This window comes from Fusarium venenatum (genome assembly GCF_020744135.1).
Source record: "Fusarium venenatum strain MPI-CAGE-CH-0201 chromosome Unknown EDB82scaffold_1, whole genome shotgun sequence".
Taxonomy (NCBI): Eukaryota; Fungi; Ascomycota; class Sordariomycetes; order Hypocreales; family Nectriaceae; genus Fusarium; species Fusarium venenatum.
Window position 1 is genome coordinate 5,122,612 of NW_027072129.1, and position 16,011 is coordinate 5,138,622.

General features: G+C 45.7%; 6 protein-coding genes across 6 annotated transcripts; 3 read left to right on the forward strand and 3 right to left on the reverse strand.

Annotated features, from left to right (window-relative positions):
• Positions 1-5: 5 nt before the first annotated feature.
• On the forward strand, positions 6-2,124 carry EDB82DRAFT_543422 (uncharacterized protein; the record flags this gene model as incomplete). Its single annotated transcript, XM_065609374.1, has 7 exons — positions 6-49; positions 83-195; positions 251-426; positions 489-772; positions 830-1,097; positions 1,149-1,491; positions 1,523-2,124. 7 exons carry the CDS (start codon positions 6-8, stop codon positions 2,122-2,124), a joined length of 1,830 nt encoding a protein of 609 aa, XP_065465599.1.
• A 236-nt stretch (positions 2,125-2,360) lies between these two features.
• Positions 2,361-3,146, reverse strand: EDB82DRAFT_49644 (uncharacterized protein). The gene has a single exon (XM_025730502.2). It carries the CDS (start codon positions 3,032-3,034, stop codon positions 2,507-2,509), a length of 528 nt encoding a protein of 175 aa, XP_025589620.1. The 5' UTR covers positions 3,035-3,146; the 3' UTR covers positions 2,361-2,506.
• A 405-nt stretch (positions 3,147-3,551) lies between these two features.
• Positions 3,552-6,954, reverse strand: EDB82DRAFT_564852 (uncharacterized protein). Its single transcript, XM_025730501.2, has 2 exons — positions 6,476-6,954; positions 3,552-6,427 (listed from the first exon to the last, which is right to left on the reverse strand). Exons 1-2 carry the CDS (start codon positions 6,871-6,873, stop codon positions 3,601-3,603), a joined length of 3,225 nt encoding a protein of 1,074 aa, XP_025589619.1. The 5' UTR covers positions 6,874-6,954; the 3' UTR covers positions 3,552-3,600.
• A 1,512-nt stretch (positions 6,955-8,466) lies between these two features.
• On the forward strand, positions 8,467-10,320 carry EDB82DRAFT_440926 (chaperonin 10-like protein). The gene is made up of 4 exons (XM_025730498.2): positions 8,467-9,097; positions 9,148-9,958; positions 10,011-10,106; positions 10,158-10,320. The coding sequence occupies exons 1-4, from the start codon at positions 8,767-8,769 to the stop codon at positions 10,246-10,248; spliced, it is 1,329 nt and encodes a 442-aa protein (XP_025589617.1). The 5' UTR covers positions 8,467-8,766; the 3' UTR covers positions 10,249-10,320.
• A 21-nt stretch (positions 10,321-10,341) lies between these two features.
• Positions 10,342-11,829, reverse strand: EDB82DRAFT_543425 (uncharacterized protein; the record flags this gene model as incomplete). The annotated part of the gene is made up of 2 exons (XM_025730497.1): positions 10,342-10,849; positions 10,901-11,829. The coding sequence occupies 2 exons, from the start codon at positions 11,827-11,829 to the stop codon at positions 10,342-10,344; spliced, it is 1,437 nt and encodes a 478-aa protein (XP_025589616.1).
• Positions 11,830-12,988: 1,159 nt separating this feature from the next.
• EDB82DRAFT_520503 (transmembrane amino acid transporter protein-domain-containing protein) lies at positions 12,989-14,620 on the forward strand (the record flags this gene model as incomplete). The annotated part of the gene is made up of 3 exons (XM_025730496.1): positions 12,989-13,899; positions 13,948-14,300; positions 14,349-14,620. The coding sequence occupies 3 exons, from the start codon at positions 12,989-12,991 to the stop codon at positions 14,618-14,620; spliced, it is 1,536 nt and encodes a 511-aa protein (XP_025589615.1).
• Positions 14,621-16,011: the final 1,391 nt, after the last annotated feature.

Below are 16,011 nucleotides of genomic sequence, written 5' to 3' on the forward strand. Positions count from 1 at the left end.
CGAGTATGCAGCACGTATCAATCATGAGTGCTGGCAATACAACTTCTTAGTCTCTGCTGGCTCAGGCACAAGATGTTCGCAGTGAGACGCTTAAAGACGGAAATTTGAATTGGCCAAATCATCCCAAAATTCTTGATTCTGGATGGAAGGCTCTTTGTCTCTTTCCGTTGGTCCTAATATGGGTACCATTCATCAGTCAGCATTTTCTTTCATGTTTTTCTCTTTTACCTTGCCACTGACAGTGATTAAGTACTTGCATTCTTTATTCGCGGCTTGGACGATCAGTCAATTTCTGCACACGGTGATATGGTACGTGAAGCTATTGAACTTGCATCGACATTGTGGCCCATCGCCTTAGCAGCTGTCCTTGGAGCTCTAGTCCATACAGTCGCCTTGTTTCGAGCCGAGCAAGGCACAGAACTTGGTGTGAGTGGAAGTAGAACGCTTGCTACTCATATTGATTACTCTACTGACGTTGTGCAACCAAGACACTCGCAGTTCTATTAGGAAGTCAGACCCTTGTCGGTACCATGAAAACCGCTTTCGTGCTTCGGATGCTGTCAGTGTGGACACTGTTACCCTTCGTTCTGTGGACATTCAGTCGCTTATGCGGTCAAGCCGTTCTGAGGACCATTTGCACTTCATTCCATACTCGTTCACAGGGACACAAGATTTCATACATTCCAACAACAGATATCGGGCTGCCACTTAACTACGGTCTTTGGGAGAGCGCTTCTGCAAGGGGCGACCAGTTGGGAAGGATACAGCCCATGTTCGGCGCAGCGCTTTCTGCGTTGAACGCCCTTGCCTAGGCTTTTAATGGATCTAGTAAAAGCTTTGAAGCGATGATACAGCAGCTTGGGGGTGTGGACGTAGCTATCGAAGATGCAAAGGTGGATCTCTGGGGGAATGTTCGTGCCCCAGAAATCACCCAGTTGCCCGATTACGATTCTTCAGATCCTTACAGCTGGATCAAGGTACCCTCTGATCAGCTTGTGACATACGAGTCCTTGATCGGAATTCCTATTCTAGGCATGCCTTCAAACTCTGCTGGCAACTTCACACTACAAGTATCGGCGAGTTATATGGCTCTGCAGGTAAGAGTCTCTTAATAATTGTTGCGAGGCCACAAACTGATGATTACTAAGCATTGGTGTTCCTCCTGGTTCAATACTTCAGAATGGCTTTCACGAATCCCCAATGGGTTATCCTTACACAAAGTCATGAATGATAGTATCACTGAAGAGCGGGTGAAAGAGCTTAATCGCGGAAAATCACATACTTATATGGACATACCAAGGATAAACGGTGACTTTAACTTCTCCAGCGAAGATAGATACAGCATAGGACCAGTCAAGCGCGGCACTTTGGTCTTTGGTACGAGGAACAATTCCACTATATGTGATATGAGCCACGTCTATGTTGATGTCGACATCAAATGTGACAGACCGCACCCTTTTGAGAAAATGGTCTGCCAAGCTGTTAGTGTTCGTCATTCATGCGGCTGAGGCCTCTGTCCCAGACACAAAGATGCCAACCAATGGTAGTACAGCACCAACGGTATTTATTGTTTCTCTACCATGGCTGACTCATACCTTCCATGCTGGAGTTACGTCACCCTTCGAGAACTACCTCGCAGATCCAGCGTTAAGTATAGGAGATGATATGACAGGCAGTTTTGGTATCACGACTGAGTTCACCAGACTTCCTCTCAAGGTCTTTGTTCAGAGACTAGCTTTCATTATCAACACGGCTGTGCGTGTCTCGTACTGGGAACCTGCTGTTCTAGCGTTTGGTAATGTGAATATGACAGACATGGATGATCGGATATCCAAGAGTTATGCAATCCAGTATATAAACACGACTGGGGATTTCATAACCAGTGAGGAGCGGTACGAGGTGCAAAAGACGTGGATGGCAATCTACATCTTTTCTCTTGTTCTCATGGGAGCCAGTATCTTGGCCACCGTTACCTTCAGCCTCGCAACAAGAGCCCCGGACTTTCTTACCAACATCTCTGCTCTGACACGAGACTCTATCTATACTAACATCCCTCAAGGCGGAAGCACCTATTGTGGTGATGACCGGGCGAGGTTGTTGACGAACAGACGCTTGAAGATTTAAGATGTCCAATCTGAGGAAGACATTGGTTACGTTACACTTGCAGACGACCCTGGTCATGGAAACCAACGAGGCTTTAAGGCGACAAAGAAGCGCTTGTATGCCTGAACTTGGACAAATCACTGGCTTTCAAAGTTTGTTAGCGGAAGATGAACATGTATGCGATCTACAAATTGGATATTGATGGAATAGGTATTGGTAGTACTATATGGCATTATATTCATCCAATGCTAGTAACATTAATTGTTTCTGATAAACCACTATATACTCGAAAGAAAGCAAAATGTATGTGTGATATAATCTCACTCAGACATTATCATTTTATCGTATCCGAGCGCAGATTCCAAGAAGATTGTGTGCCTGGAGAAGTCGGGGCTTGACTCAATCAGTGAAGACGTCGTGGGAGAGGAACATCAATTTCAACGTTGAGAAGCTTGCAGAAGCCGTTGACGCAGCCACAATTAACTGTGTCGCAGAACTCAACAGTCCGACATTCCTCTTCCGAAGCACATGGGAAAAGATCAGCAGGAACAAAAGCAGAAGTAGTTGCAGCGGATTCGCTCGTTGTGGTCTCGGCAGGGAGGGTGATGAAGGAGGTGATGTCGGTTGTGAAGTCGAGATTCTGTGTGGTCTCGAGTGTAGTATTCAGATCATCCTCTGTTACGAAAGATGTCTCGACTGATGTCTCGGCAGATGTGAGCGAGATGGTGGTTTCGAGGGTGGTTGTGTCTTGGGCAGTGATTGAGGATGTCTCAGTCTCGATCGATGTTTGGAATGAGGTCTCGGCGGTTGTGACGGTGGTGTCAATTCCAGAGACAACTGTAGAGCTGGGTCTGGGGCGGCATGCGCCAGCGTTGACAGCATGGAAAGAAGCAAGGGCAATGAAGCCAGTGAATAGTCTTGATGAAACCATTGTAGCGAATGTAGCGATGTACGAAAATGAATGACAAACTTCTCCAATTAGAACTCTGAGCAAGCAGGTAGATACACAGCACAGGCAGTATTCTTCAATATATACACATATGATTCATGCAGTGATAATCCTTTTGAAATAAGTGTTGATTAGGCTGAGTCTTAGCACGAAACTAACAACAGACTACTGGAATTGGCGCTGCAGCTAACACGTTTGTTTTCTTGTTTTCTGTTGATCGTGATAAGTGATAGAAAAAACAAGCATGTTTACCCCTGAACGCTAAGACTGAAGACACGAATCAACCGCTGTCAATCGAGGCGCTAAGTCAGTTCAAGGCTGAGCGGAAATACAGATCGACATCAGCGCTGCCAAATCGACTTTATTGTGTTTTCCTTTTATCGGTGACTGTGATTTCTTTTAAGGTCAATGACGAAGTCAAAAGTAGCAGACATGCATTATACTTCTCGAGCGAGTGCCATGATGTGATAGCTGAATCTCAACGCAGAATCAAGATAAAAGACGCTTTCGCATTAGACATTAAGAAATAACTGTATACTACACTCTATCTATTCAAGAGACATCCTCCTTATAGGTTCACTTCCCATAAAACGTCTGTACCATGACATGTCCTGTTTCCACACCGGAGCACCCACAACCTCAAGAATGTCAGTGGCCTTGCGCTTTTCCTTATCCTCTAGATCCTGGTTAATACCAGCTTCGATTAAGAGGCCAGCAATACCATATAACTTGTGCTCCTCATCATCTTCCATATCCTCCCATGCCTTCTTTGCCCTCCCCAGCGCAATCTGGTTAGCGACGTGATGCAAAGCGCTCCACCCTTTTCGGTCTGTTTGGTTGATGGAGGCGCCTGAATCTAAAAGAAATTGTACGATTTCTGTTGGGTCAACTCCAGGGCAGTTCAAGTGCATTGATGAGATGACGAGCATCAGGGGTGTTTGTTCGTCTGGAAATGGTCCAAGGGCTTGAAGAGTGATTCCTCGACTGTGTAGCAACTGTAGGAGTCCATATTTCAAATGCCTTAAACTGTGACCTTCATGGTATGAGACAGTACCATTTGGCGAAGCACCTCCGTGAATCAGAATTCTTGCGTAGTCCTCAAACCTAGGTTCATCATGAGGAGATGGTGTCGCATCGTTGGCAAGATTTAATAAAGCCTGTGTAATCTCATCCTGTTTCGAATCTTTCCGTACCCAGATATCCTTATCAGATTTGCAAAGAAACTCCACCATGTCTAAGCGATTGTTGGTGACTGCATTACCGACAGGTCCATTTGCATTCCTGGAAGCTCTCAATTTTGGGGCTCCAGCACTAATCAGAAGCTTGACCATTTCCTTGTCACATCGACTGATAGCCGTCTCCAGAGCAAAAGTCGAATCTGGTCGCATGCTCGAGTGTGGATGGCGTTCCAACAAAAGAGACACAACCTTCTTGTGTCCCTCGAGGACAGCTAGTTCGAGAGGAGTCATTGCCACAAGTTCCGCGGTGGCTAACAGTGGTTGCCCTTCCCGGGTTTTCAGTATGCGAACCTCGCTTCTGGGCTGCGAGAGGGAGAAGCTGTATAGTGAAGATCGAATATTGGTCTGCCGCAGATATCTTGCCAGACTTGTGGTATCGATGATCTTTCGAACAACTGACATTATACCAAGCAGTGAAGCTAGTTGCAAAGCGCTGAGCTTGTCTGCTGAAGTAAGATCCTTTGGTTGCTCGACAATAATAACATCGGTGATTTCTCCAAGTCCGTTGATGGTAGGAAAATGTTGACCATGCTTTCTTGCAGTCCATTGGTCTTTGATATACTCTTGTGCATCTCTGAACTTGGAAAGGTATGTGAACCACAATCCTCGGTTGACGCTGTCCTGAGTCAGGAATGACATAGCTTTTGTTGCTAGTTTGTCATCCTCAAGTAACTGAGGGCACTCTCTGAGATGGCGAAACCAGTATCGGGCTGCATAAGGAATCACTAAACCGAACCTCTCGTCTGTTTTACCCTCGGACCACGCTGGAAGTAACTCTTCCATCAGGTCCAAACACCGCGATGCAATAGACTCATGGTCTTTATCGGAAATTATCTGAAAGAATCCCGGGCCAGCCCTCTCAGCTGTCATGTATCGATGAAAATAGTCTCGAACCGAGCGTTGAGATAATTGGACAGTCTGCACTGTCTCATATTCCAAGCCAGACTTTCTTATCTCTGGTCTGATAACGAGAAGGGATCTGCAAATCTTTAAATAGGCCTTTAGATCTTCAATGCTGGCCTCTGAGTCAGAACTATGGCCTCCCATTAAGGCATTTAGCTCTTCAATAGTCAGAGGATGATGTACAAGCAATAACCAACTGAGAAATAATCGCATCCTTTCTCTGTGTTCGACTGGGATCTCCTGCAGAATGTTGCCGTAAGTAGTCTCAAAACTATTACTCAGACACCTGATGTGTAATGGTATCTGAAGTTGAGATTTGTATCGGAGGTCAGAAAGCACCAAGCTTGCCCAATGAAACGACTGGTTGGATCGTGATGCGAGAGTTGTTGCTACTTGATCGTGGAGTTGCAAAGACCACCCATTGTCTTGTGCGATCTTCTCGACGTTGGTCTTTATGTAGAGCTGAACATCTCGAGCATTGCTCTCTCGTAGCCCTGAATCGAGAGAGAAGATCGAAATAGTATCCTTGTGCTTCATCTGGGGAGGTACCGCGAGACATGTCATGAGGAGTCGAAAGTTTTGAGGACATTGTGGCGGGGTTATTAGTTCAGATAACCGCTCAATTAAGCTCTTGATCGATCCCACATCGCACTCGTCGATTCCATCGAGGATACAAGTGATACTTCCTGCGAGTGGATCTCGAATCATGGCGACAAATATTTGCCAAAGTGTCCCGACCACATTTTTTGCTAAAGCTATTCGGTCGCTACCGTGAGCTCGAAGAGGTTCGAGCCCATGTCGTATGAGCTGCGGTCTCAATTTGCACAGTTGCCATATGAGTCCACGGAGAACAGCCGTAGCGGAGTTCTTGTAGATGTTGCCCTGGCTGCAAAAGAAGTATAGCACGGTATTGTCAGGCGTGTGTTCGGATAATCGTTCGAGTTGACCGGCGATGTAACTGGCCAACATGGTTTTTCCTGTACCTTGACTTCCTTGGATGAAAATACCCTTGCATTTGCTGGGAGGTAAAAGCCAATAACGGAAATCGGGAATCTCAGTGATCCAGGTACATGTTCCTTCGAGAACACGGCCCTTTGCTGCTTCGAGGGATGCAAGATCTTGTCGTGGATCGGTGACAAACAAATAATGCAAAAGCTCTTTCTCGCGTTGTTCAAAAGAGTTTGAATACTCTGGTTGATGTAAAGCGTTGGGGACACAGGACAGTGATTTAAATCTATCAAATGGTTAGCTTTGCCTGTTGGTAGACTTGTTCATAACTTACTCTGCGTTTCGGAAAGCCGCAAGACATAACTGCTCTCGTTCCAGTTCTTCGAAAAGGTCTCTACCTCTCTTTCTATTGATGATTTCATATACTGTTAACGACTCCGGCTTGACCAAAGTGGGTTCACGCCAGTTAAGCTCGGTCAGAATGTCTCTTATGATCTCAGAGCAGTGAAGCAAGATTTGCGTTGTGAATTCGAGCTGCTTCTCGGTGTCGCTTATGTCGGTTGATGGGGCTAGTTTAAAATCGCTTGCTAATCTTGACAAGCTTTCCAACTGTTCTGGTCGTTTTGTAATGTCCTTTTTGGAGGGATCAAGTTGGTGAAAGAATCTGGCCGCTTCATCGGCGAATTCCGCAAGCCGAGAGGCAGCATCCTTTACATCTGCGGATGTACACATAACGCCGTAGAATGAATGACAATATTTCTCAAGTATACCTTATCATTGATAAATATAACAAGAGTAAGAAAAAGTGATACGCGTCCAAGTTGAAGAGATATGACGATGGAACCTAGACCGTGTAAGTTGATAGCTTAGTCAGACGGCTATTTTTATACACTTGACATGGGGCTTTCGTATACATCGCAGCTGCGCCACGGTCATCTGGACGAGTCGTTTCTAAAGAATTATTTCTGCCTGGTTTTGTTTGAATATCCTAATGATGAGCATTGAAAAATCCAGCCAAACATGGGCTATTTCGTGTTTTTCCCCTGCGATTTGGACACCACAAACACATTCTGAAAGCGACTAACCAATTTTGGAATGCATACGTTTCCTAATATCCTGTGAGTATCAATCTTCTGTATTTGATTTATTTATATCACGATTGATAAGTCTATTTACAGCGATGACGTTTGGTTTGATGTTCAAGATACTTATTAAAATCATAATGGATATTTATTCGTGTTCGTACAACCAAAATAAATCTATAGCTTGCGCGCATTTATGGCTATGATAGGTAGTCAAAATCGTCAAGGACAGCAATAGCTTAAAAAGACAGGTTTATTAATAATCCTAATATGCATGGGGTATGAAAAACGAACAATAATCTTATCCTTGACATGACGAAAGCTCAAGAGTATCGGAATGTTTTTTTTTTCTTTTGAATCTACATGCGGCGTAGCTTAGAGCTAGACTCTTAAACTGGCTGGTTGTGTGAATGTAGCAACCAGAGTTCGTCTCGTGAAAAAGAATTGTGCTGCGAATCATTAAGGCTATTTGTCCGTGTTCAGATAGCAAATGTATCATAAGTAGAAAATAGCAACATCTTGTTGACCTTGTTCTCCTCTATACTTACCAAAGTAGTAGCGAATTTCCATTATCCACGATATTAAGTCCCTTGTTTCGGCCATACTGGTGTAGCAATGCAACCGGAATATACAAAATCATGGCATTGGTGCCAAATACACCAAAGATTACATCTCCGATCCTCGGAGTGTCAATCAGGAATTTTATGGTTCTTGTTGGTTGAGCCAATAACCTCGCGTGACGTGAATCCTAAATCTCGTGATGTTTGATGGGCTGTTCCATTCTCGGACTCACAGTTCCGGGCTCCAAACTAACCGAAGAAATATCTCAGCTACCATTGTAGAGTTCCATGCAGTTGAAACATTTGCATTGGATTTTGAACACTTCTTTCAAAAGGGCTGTTGTAACCCCAATGACGTCTAAATCACCAGTTTAGAGTTTTTATATTGGTGCGGATCGAAAGGATAATTACTTTGCCTCTTGCTGCACTGCAAGAGGCCGAGAGCAACGATTGATCTCTAGTTATGGTCAATTGGGGGACTGTGTCACCTTCTTGTTGTAGCAAATATTCTTACCGGCTGGTTCTTTGGGGGCAAAAGTCTGTCTGCCAGCTTGTGGCCCAGTGATGGAACTGAAACCCATTATTACAGCATCATACCCTAAATCGAATCATTTCCATAGCCTGTCGTGGAAGCACGCACGAGACTGTGTTGGCCAGGGTAAAATGAACTATTGACCCCACGGGGTCAGCTGGCTTTGCCGCATCTCCGCGGATAAACGTACATTCAAGCATAGCTCACTCATCAGCTTACAATTGTAGTTCCATTATTCCGGGGTTCTTGGAGTTTTTATGATTTGACATGATCTGATGAAAAACAATTGACTCCTCTTCCATGACACCATAGAATTCTTTAAATGGGCTGATATCTGATTTTGTATTATAAGTTGAAGCGAGGTCGCCCTTCTACAAGACATTGACTCATACATTTGAATACTTGTACATCACCAAATACCCAATTTCATATACTCTTTACAAATCTGAATATGCTATCCTCCAGTAATATGATGCGAACTAGCATTCTTCGGCCAGTTAGGCTGGTCACTCAAAACACAACACTTCTCGCACGCTCAACAACAGCAATAATCCAGACAAGTCGCCAAAACTTTTCATCTACCAGAAGAACGCCTTGTACAAGCTGCGTAGCTTCTGGGTGTCAGCCATGTGCTCGTCACGGCTCGAAAAGTCGTGGCAGTGCAAGTAGCATCACCACAAGCTTCAACGCTAAAAACCTACGCAAAGGTGCAGCTTATGCCACTACAGCAAGTCCGATCCCTACTGAGCAGTGGGCACAGGTTTTAGAAAAGACTGGGGGAGGTAAGTCACGCATTTTACGCTCATTGATTCAGGCTGACCAACTATTATAGCTGTTCAATATAAAAAGATCCCAGTCCCTACACCAGGATCAGATGAGGTTTTGATCAACATCAAGTACAGCGGTGTTTGTCATACAGATCTTCACGCGGTCAACGGCGACTGGCCCCTTGCTGCCAAGATCCCTCTAGTGGGGGGTCATGAAGGTGCAGGCGTGGTAGTAGCACGAGGTGAGCTGGTCAAAGACGTCGAAATAGGTGACCATGTAGGTCTCAAGTGGCTTCATGGCTCATGCATGAGTTGTGAGCAATGTCGCCAGTCCAACGAATCTCTCTGTTCCCACGCTTCACTATCCGGCTACACAGTCGATGGCTCATTTCAGCAATACGCCGTCGGCAAAGCAGCGCATGTAGCGCGTATTCCTAAGGACTGCGATCTCGCTGGAGTAGCACCTATCCTCTGCGCCGGACTAACCGTTTACAAAGCTCTCAAGTCCTCCAACGTTCGCCCTGGACAGAGCGTAGTCATTGCTGGCGCAGGTGGTGGTCTTGGTGTTTTTGCAATCCAGTACGCCAAGGCTATGGGGCTGCGTGTGACAGCTCTGGATGGTGGTGAAGAGAAGCGCAAGGTTTGCACTGAACTTGGTGCTGATACTTTTGTTGACTTCAAAACTTCTGCGGACATTGTAGGGGAGATCAAAGGTGCCACTGGGGGTTTGGGACCGGACGCAGTTCTGCTTTTGGCAGCGAGTGAGAAGCCTTTCCAGCAGGCTAGCCAATATGTCAAGAGCAAAGGCACGATCGTCTGTGTTGGATTGCCAGCAAATGCTTTCGTCAAGGCCCCTGTGTTTGACACAGTTGTTCGGTGAGCAAGTCTCATGTCTTTTGTCCGAAATAACTAACAAGGGATAAAACAGAGAAATCAATATCAAGGGGAGTTACGTGGGAAACCGCCAAGATACTGCCGAGGCCATCGAGTTTTACAGACAGGGCCTAATCAAGGCACCTTACAAGTAAGCCTTTCTCATATCGAGACATTACATATCACTGACTTGACGTCTCAGAATTGTCGGCCTATCGGAGCTTCAGAAAGTTTACGACATGATGGTTGCGGGTAACATTGCTGGTCGCTATGTAGTAGATACTAGTAGATGATGTTGCAAATACTCTGATTTATTTTATATACATCATATTCCAAGCTTTGTCTGAAAATATCCATGTTCAAGTTCGAGTTCACTTCCATCACATTCATACGTCTTTCACATCAGAAATCTTGAAACCCCCAGGTACCAGTTTCTGAAATACCTGATCAGGATCATACTTGGCCGCCGCATCCTTCATTTTCCTGATATTTTCAGGTCCGTAACTCCCAAGAGGATTCTGGCTCTTGTCGGCGTAATTCAGATACGTCCACTCCAGATTTCCTCCCTCGATAGTGGCTGCAAACTCACGCAGTTCTTTAACCCAATCGCTAACTTTTGGTCGAGCAAAGGCTTCCTGTTCAGGGGTCTTGACCATGACGTTGGCGAGGAATAGAATTCCGTTGTGCTGATGACGCTCGACACCCATGACATTACCACCAGCTTCGACGGAGCGTTGCGCAAACACCGTTGGTAGAGGTTGATATATGCACTGAGTGATGAAGTTACCATCAGGAATGAATCCTTTGAGTTCCTCCACTAGTTTGTTATGTAGCTCTGAAGCTTTGGTGACGATTCGGATATCGTTTTTGAAGCAGCATGTAAACCAGGTATTACTACAAGACGTTAGTACCATCAAAACGTTGTTTAAAGGTGAGTCAACTCACTAGTAATCAGGGGGAAGATTATAATCAGAAGCAATTTCAGAAACAGTGGTATCTTTGACCCTACTGGAAATTACAGGCAAGGCGAGCCACTTTTTGTAGGCTGCGGCCTTTTCAATACCTTCCATGTTGGCATACACAGCGGCTGTACTGATGTCTTTTATGTCGGGCAGGTATTGAAAGACAGTCACAAGGTTGCTGTGAACATCATTGGCCACGTTATCTGTGAAGTCAGAGAGGGCTTCGATGACTCCAGGAATAGCCTGCTTGGTGAATACGACCATTCCACCCCATACGCGATCAACTTTAATGGCCTTCATGGTAAAGTTCGTAACGATGCCAAAGTTGTTGGAGCCACCCTTAAGAACTCTGAATAAGTCGATGTTGGTCTTGTTATCTGCCGTGACGATGTCTCCGCTGGCGAGGATAACTTGGTAGGAAACGACATTGTCACATCCGAAGCCCTGTAATCCTGTAAAGAAGGTATTACCACCTCCCAGGAGAAGCCCAGCAACACCGGGATTTCCCTCGCGGCCTCCAGCCACAGCACGGCCATACTTGCTCAGCTGAGAGTAAACATCTCGCCACCTGCAGCCAGGTCCAACATCGACTGTCTCGGTGGAAGCGTCAAAAGATACATTGTTCAAGTGAACGAGGTCAACAGTGACTCCACCCTCGATGTTGTTCGATCCCGCCCAATTGGTATGGCCACCGCTACGAATAGCAAACTTTTGACCAGCAGCTACAAGTGCCCTAACAATACTGGCAACCTCGTCAGCGGTATGGGGTTTCACAATACATGCGGGTTTGATTTTAGCACTGTTGGACCAGTATGATTCCTGACGAGTCGTGAAGTCGGCATCATCTGGTACCAAGATGCGTGCCTCGAGGCCGGCCGCGATGAGGTTTTCGCTGGGGGTGAGAGAATTCATGTTTGGATGAAGAAGAGATGAGACGGAGAGGGAAAGTCGACCCATAAACAACTTCTTCCATTTTGGCGGCTTTAAAACTCTTTGATAAATGGAATGGACTATAGCCTGTTGACTACAGCCTGTTCCTTGGTATTGTCTTATTCGCTAGTTCAACTCGAGCCAAGTCATCAGAGTTACATTTTCGCTTTGACCATGGCTATATATGACTTGTTAACTTTTGACTGGCCAATTTCAGCGCGACATATATACCCATTTGTATCCCCAGAGCATCCTCTATAAGAAGGTGCCCACTGTGGATCAGTCGGTTCTACGTATCAACTTGCAAATCATGTTGGGGGCCAGAAGATTGGATTGCTTTATTAGGTAGTTATGTGCCGACGGGATGGAGGTTTTTCCAATGACATTTGGGTAGGACGAAATGACAGAAATGTAACCATTGCTATTTCCATCCATCAAAAAAAAACCTTAGGACGGCGAACCATTTCTGTTGTGGATATAATCGGGCGTTCGGCGTTGCCGGGGATTGCATATTATTCCCGTTGAGCAACCAGTAGAAGCTGAGCAAAAAACAAGCTTATGGAAAGTAAGCTTAAAACCCAATTCTACTAGGCTAACGCTACGCACCTATGAGCAATGAGCATCATTGCGTGATTGAACAGGTTCTTTAAGTGTCATTGAACCTTTTCAGTACATCATCATCGATATTTTCGTACCTTTACACTGGCAGACAGCCCAATCAGCATAAACACTGTAGGAATTAGTGATAATGATTGATCGCAATTTACCTTGAAACCCGACGCCTCAACGCCCCCGTCATGCAAGGTCTCGGGGAGTTCATTCAATCCCTTCCTGTAACTGCAGGCTGGGGCAGTCTGGAGAAGATCGACGTGCCTTCATCTCGACTTGGCTTGGGCTGAGGGTTAGTAGGTAGCAATAGGTAAGGAAGGCAGCATAAAGATACCTGCCTTCATTCGGCTGCTCCTTCCATAGATGAGGTACTTTTCCTCTCTTTCATTTTTCTACCTATATGGACTGCATCCCTCGTCATTTTCTCCATCGTCATCTTCATCTCTCGGCGCTGTCTTTCATATTCTGTTCGTCCTCCCTACAATTGAGCTGCATATCGCATACAGTACATCATATCATTTATAGCACAGCCATGGAATCTAAAACCTCCACACTTGACGAGGCTCAACGCACGCCAAGCTCAGGCGCCGCAAACAGATCGCCTTGGCTCGCATCAGCTTTTGGAGGCTCCAGAGTCACAATTGGCCCCCGCGTCGAACCCCTCGCCGAGCACTTGGCATCCAACCTTGTCTCCGAAACAGACAGCACCTCGGCCGTAGACCTGCACAACAAGCAGGTCGCTTCCGAAGCAGGAAATGCCATCCAATACAGAACATGTTCTTGGCAGAAGACGGCTGGACTTCTCTTTAGCGAGTACATTGTACTTTCTATCATGAGCTTTCCTTGGTCTTACAGTCTTCTTGGCCTTGTACCTGGATTGATCCTGACTGCTGTTGTTGCTGGACTCGTCCTGTATACAAGTCTCGTTCTATGGGAATTCTGTCTGCGTCATCCCGAGGTTCGCGATGTTTGCGATATAGGCCAAATGATCTGGTGGAATGGGCGATGGGCTTGGTGGTGGACGGCAGCTATGTTTGTCCTCAACAACACCTTTATCCAAGCTCTCCACGTCCTTGTCGGCGCAATTTACCTAAACACCATGACCGAGGCCGATAACATCAAGGGTTGCAGAACAGTTGCCTTTGCCGTAGTGGTGACCGTCATCAGCTGGATCGGGTCACTCCCACGTACCTTTAGCATGCTGTCAAAGCTCGCCTTTGCGTCGACACTGTTCACTTTCATCTCAGTCGTATTAGCAACCGCTTTTTCTGGGGTCCAAGGAACGCCTGCTGGTTATCCTAGCAAGGGTGAGCCTATCATCTCGATATGGACGCCAAGTAGCACCACCCTTGTGACGGGCATGTCGGCCTTTATGAACATGAGCTACACATTTATCGGTCAAACCACCATTCCTAGCTTCATCGCTGAGATGCGCGATCCTCGGTAAGCTGCAGTCAATTAATAAAGCTATCAATCTTCTAACAATTATAGGGACTTCCCCAAGGCCTTGTGGGCTTGCACATGTGCGGAAATCGTCACTTTCAGCATAGTTGGTGCTGTCATTTACGCCTATACGGGTAACCAGTACATGGTCACACCAGCCTTTGGTGTCCTCAATGACCTCTACAAGAAGGTCTCGTATTCCTTCATGATCCCTACTATCATCTTTGTTGGGTGTCTCTACGCCAGCGTGACAGGCAGATTCGTTTTCTTTCGCATGTTCAAAGATTCAGAACATCTCACGTCGCATACCTTCAAAGGCTGGTTCTGGTGGAGCTTCGTTTTGTTCCTCAGCTGGGCTGCAGCATTTCTCGTCGCTGAACTCATTCCTTTCTTCTCCTCGTGTAAGTTACCTCGACTTTGCTGTTGAATATTGCTCATCAAAACTCTAGTATTATCCGTCATGTCGTCTCTGTTCAACTGCTGGTTCGGTTTCATCTTTTGGGCTCTAGCCTACTTTCGCATGCGAAGCGCCGATAAGAAAGTTGGAAGGACACGCCAGCCTGTACTTGACTTCCTCTCGGTGGCTCTGAACATCATCATTATGTTGACTGGTGTTTTGTACCTCACGTTGGGAACGTATGTCAGTGTTCAGGGCATCATAGACCAGTTTGAAGCTGGGCAGGTGTCTGGTGTGTTCTCGTGTGAGAGCAACGGCATTTGAAGTGAGGCATTGGTCATGGCACAGTATTGTTACGATGGCATTAATTGTATACAGTTTGTTTAGTATGTTTGCAATGAAAAACGAGAAGAGAGGGAAGGGGTTTGTATCTTTAGGTCTCTCAACCTCACCTCTCCTTAGTGTATCAGAAAAATTGCCCTCAAAAGCATAAGAGACGTCATTCTTAGGCCAACTTATGCTACTTAGACCATGCTTCTTAAGATATTTATTTTTATACCCTGGGACGTAGGAGGCCAAATCTCCTGCTACTTACTAGATTCGTCAGGTGAGGTAAGTTACTCGTGTACTTTAGTAGTCCCCTGTCACTGATCATTGATGTCTAGCCAAGAGAAGCCGCGTAGAGACCTTAATGTGTCCAGACAAGGACAGCGAAAAGAAAGTGCCAATACGTTCAGGGCCTACATAGGCGTCCCGTCTAGCAAGTAACGGCAAATCGCAGCTGGAATGTTTCCTCTGTAATTAAATGGACGCTATAATTCAACGTCATGGACGACGTGCTCGTGTAGGTGCTTCAGAAGAATAGGGAAGTTATTGCAAAGCATTGCAGTTATGCACATTGACGACAGCTGCGCCCGAGGTTAATATCACAAACGCTTGGAGGATGCTGCAGGTAATTTTCCATGGCACATATAGTTCAAAGACAACTTTCCATGATTAATCCGAGTCTACTATCACCGTTTGCAGTGGCTGGTGATCAAGGATTAAATGAGGCCAGCTACTCGTTGCGAGTTACGGGAGATGCTTGCCAACACAACCATTGAACTATACTGATTATATTCCAACCGAAGGTGTTTTGATACTCATCAGCGCCAAACAATATTCCCATGTGCGACCGTTGTTGTTGGTGTCGCTCAGTCAAGACCCTGTATGGTAGTAAGCGCCACGATGAGTCGAGACCAATTTCTCCTACATGCAGTTTGAGCAAACATATGCAATAACATAAGCTTAAATTCCCATGCATGTTTGTTTATCATACGATTCGGACTCGTATATATTAATTACGACGGGTATCCAGATATATCCGATGTGATTCGTTCGGAGATGTTCAATTCATCACGGCTAGAGTATCCGATGGCCCCAAATTTACTAGCTCCCTGACAGCTTCAAAGATGGGGCAAAACGGGCTCTAACTGCATGTAATTGTAACTTGACATCTGTCAATGAATCAGATCAGCCAATTCATCATCATAGAGGACAATAAGGTCCCCCTGACTCATAGAATCTGCAATTTAAACGAATAACCTGTGGTTTAGTGCCAAATCCTGCACCTCTACGGACGCGACGCCCATGCACTAAGCAAACTGAATTGTTGCAGTGGACTCACTTGTAGATAGCGCCCAACCTAACCAACATTGTATCATCCCATACACCGA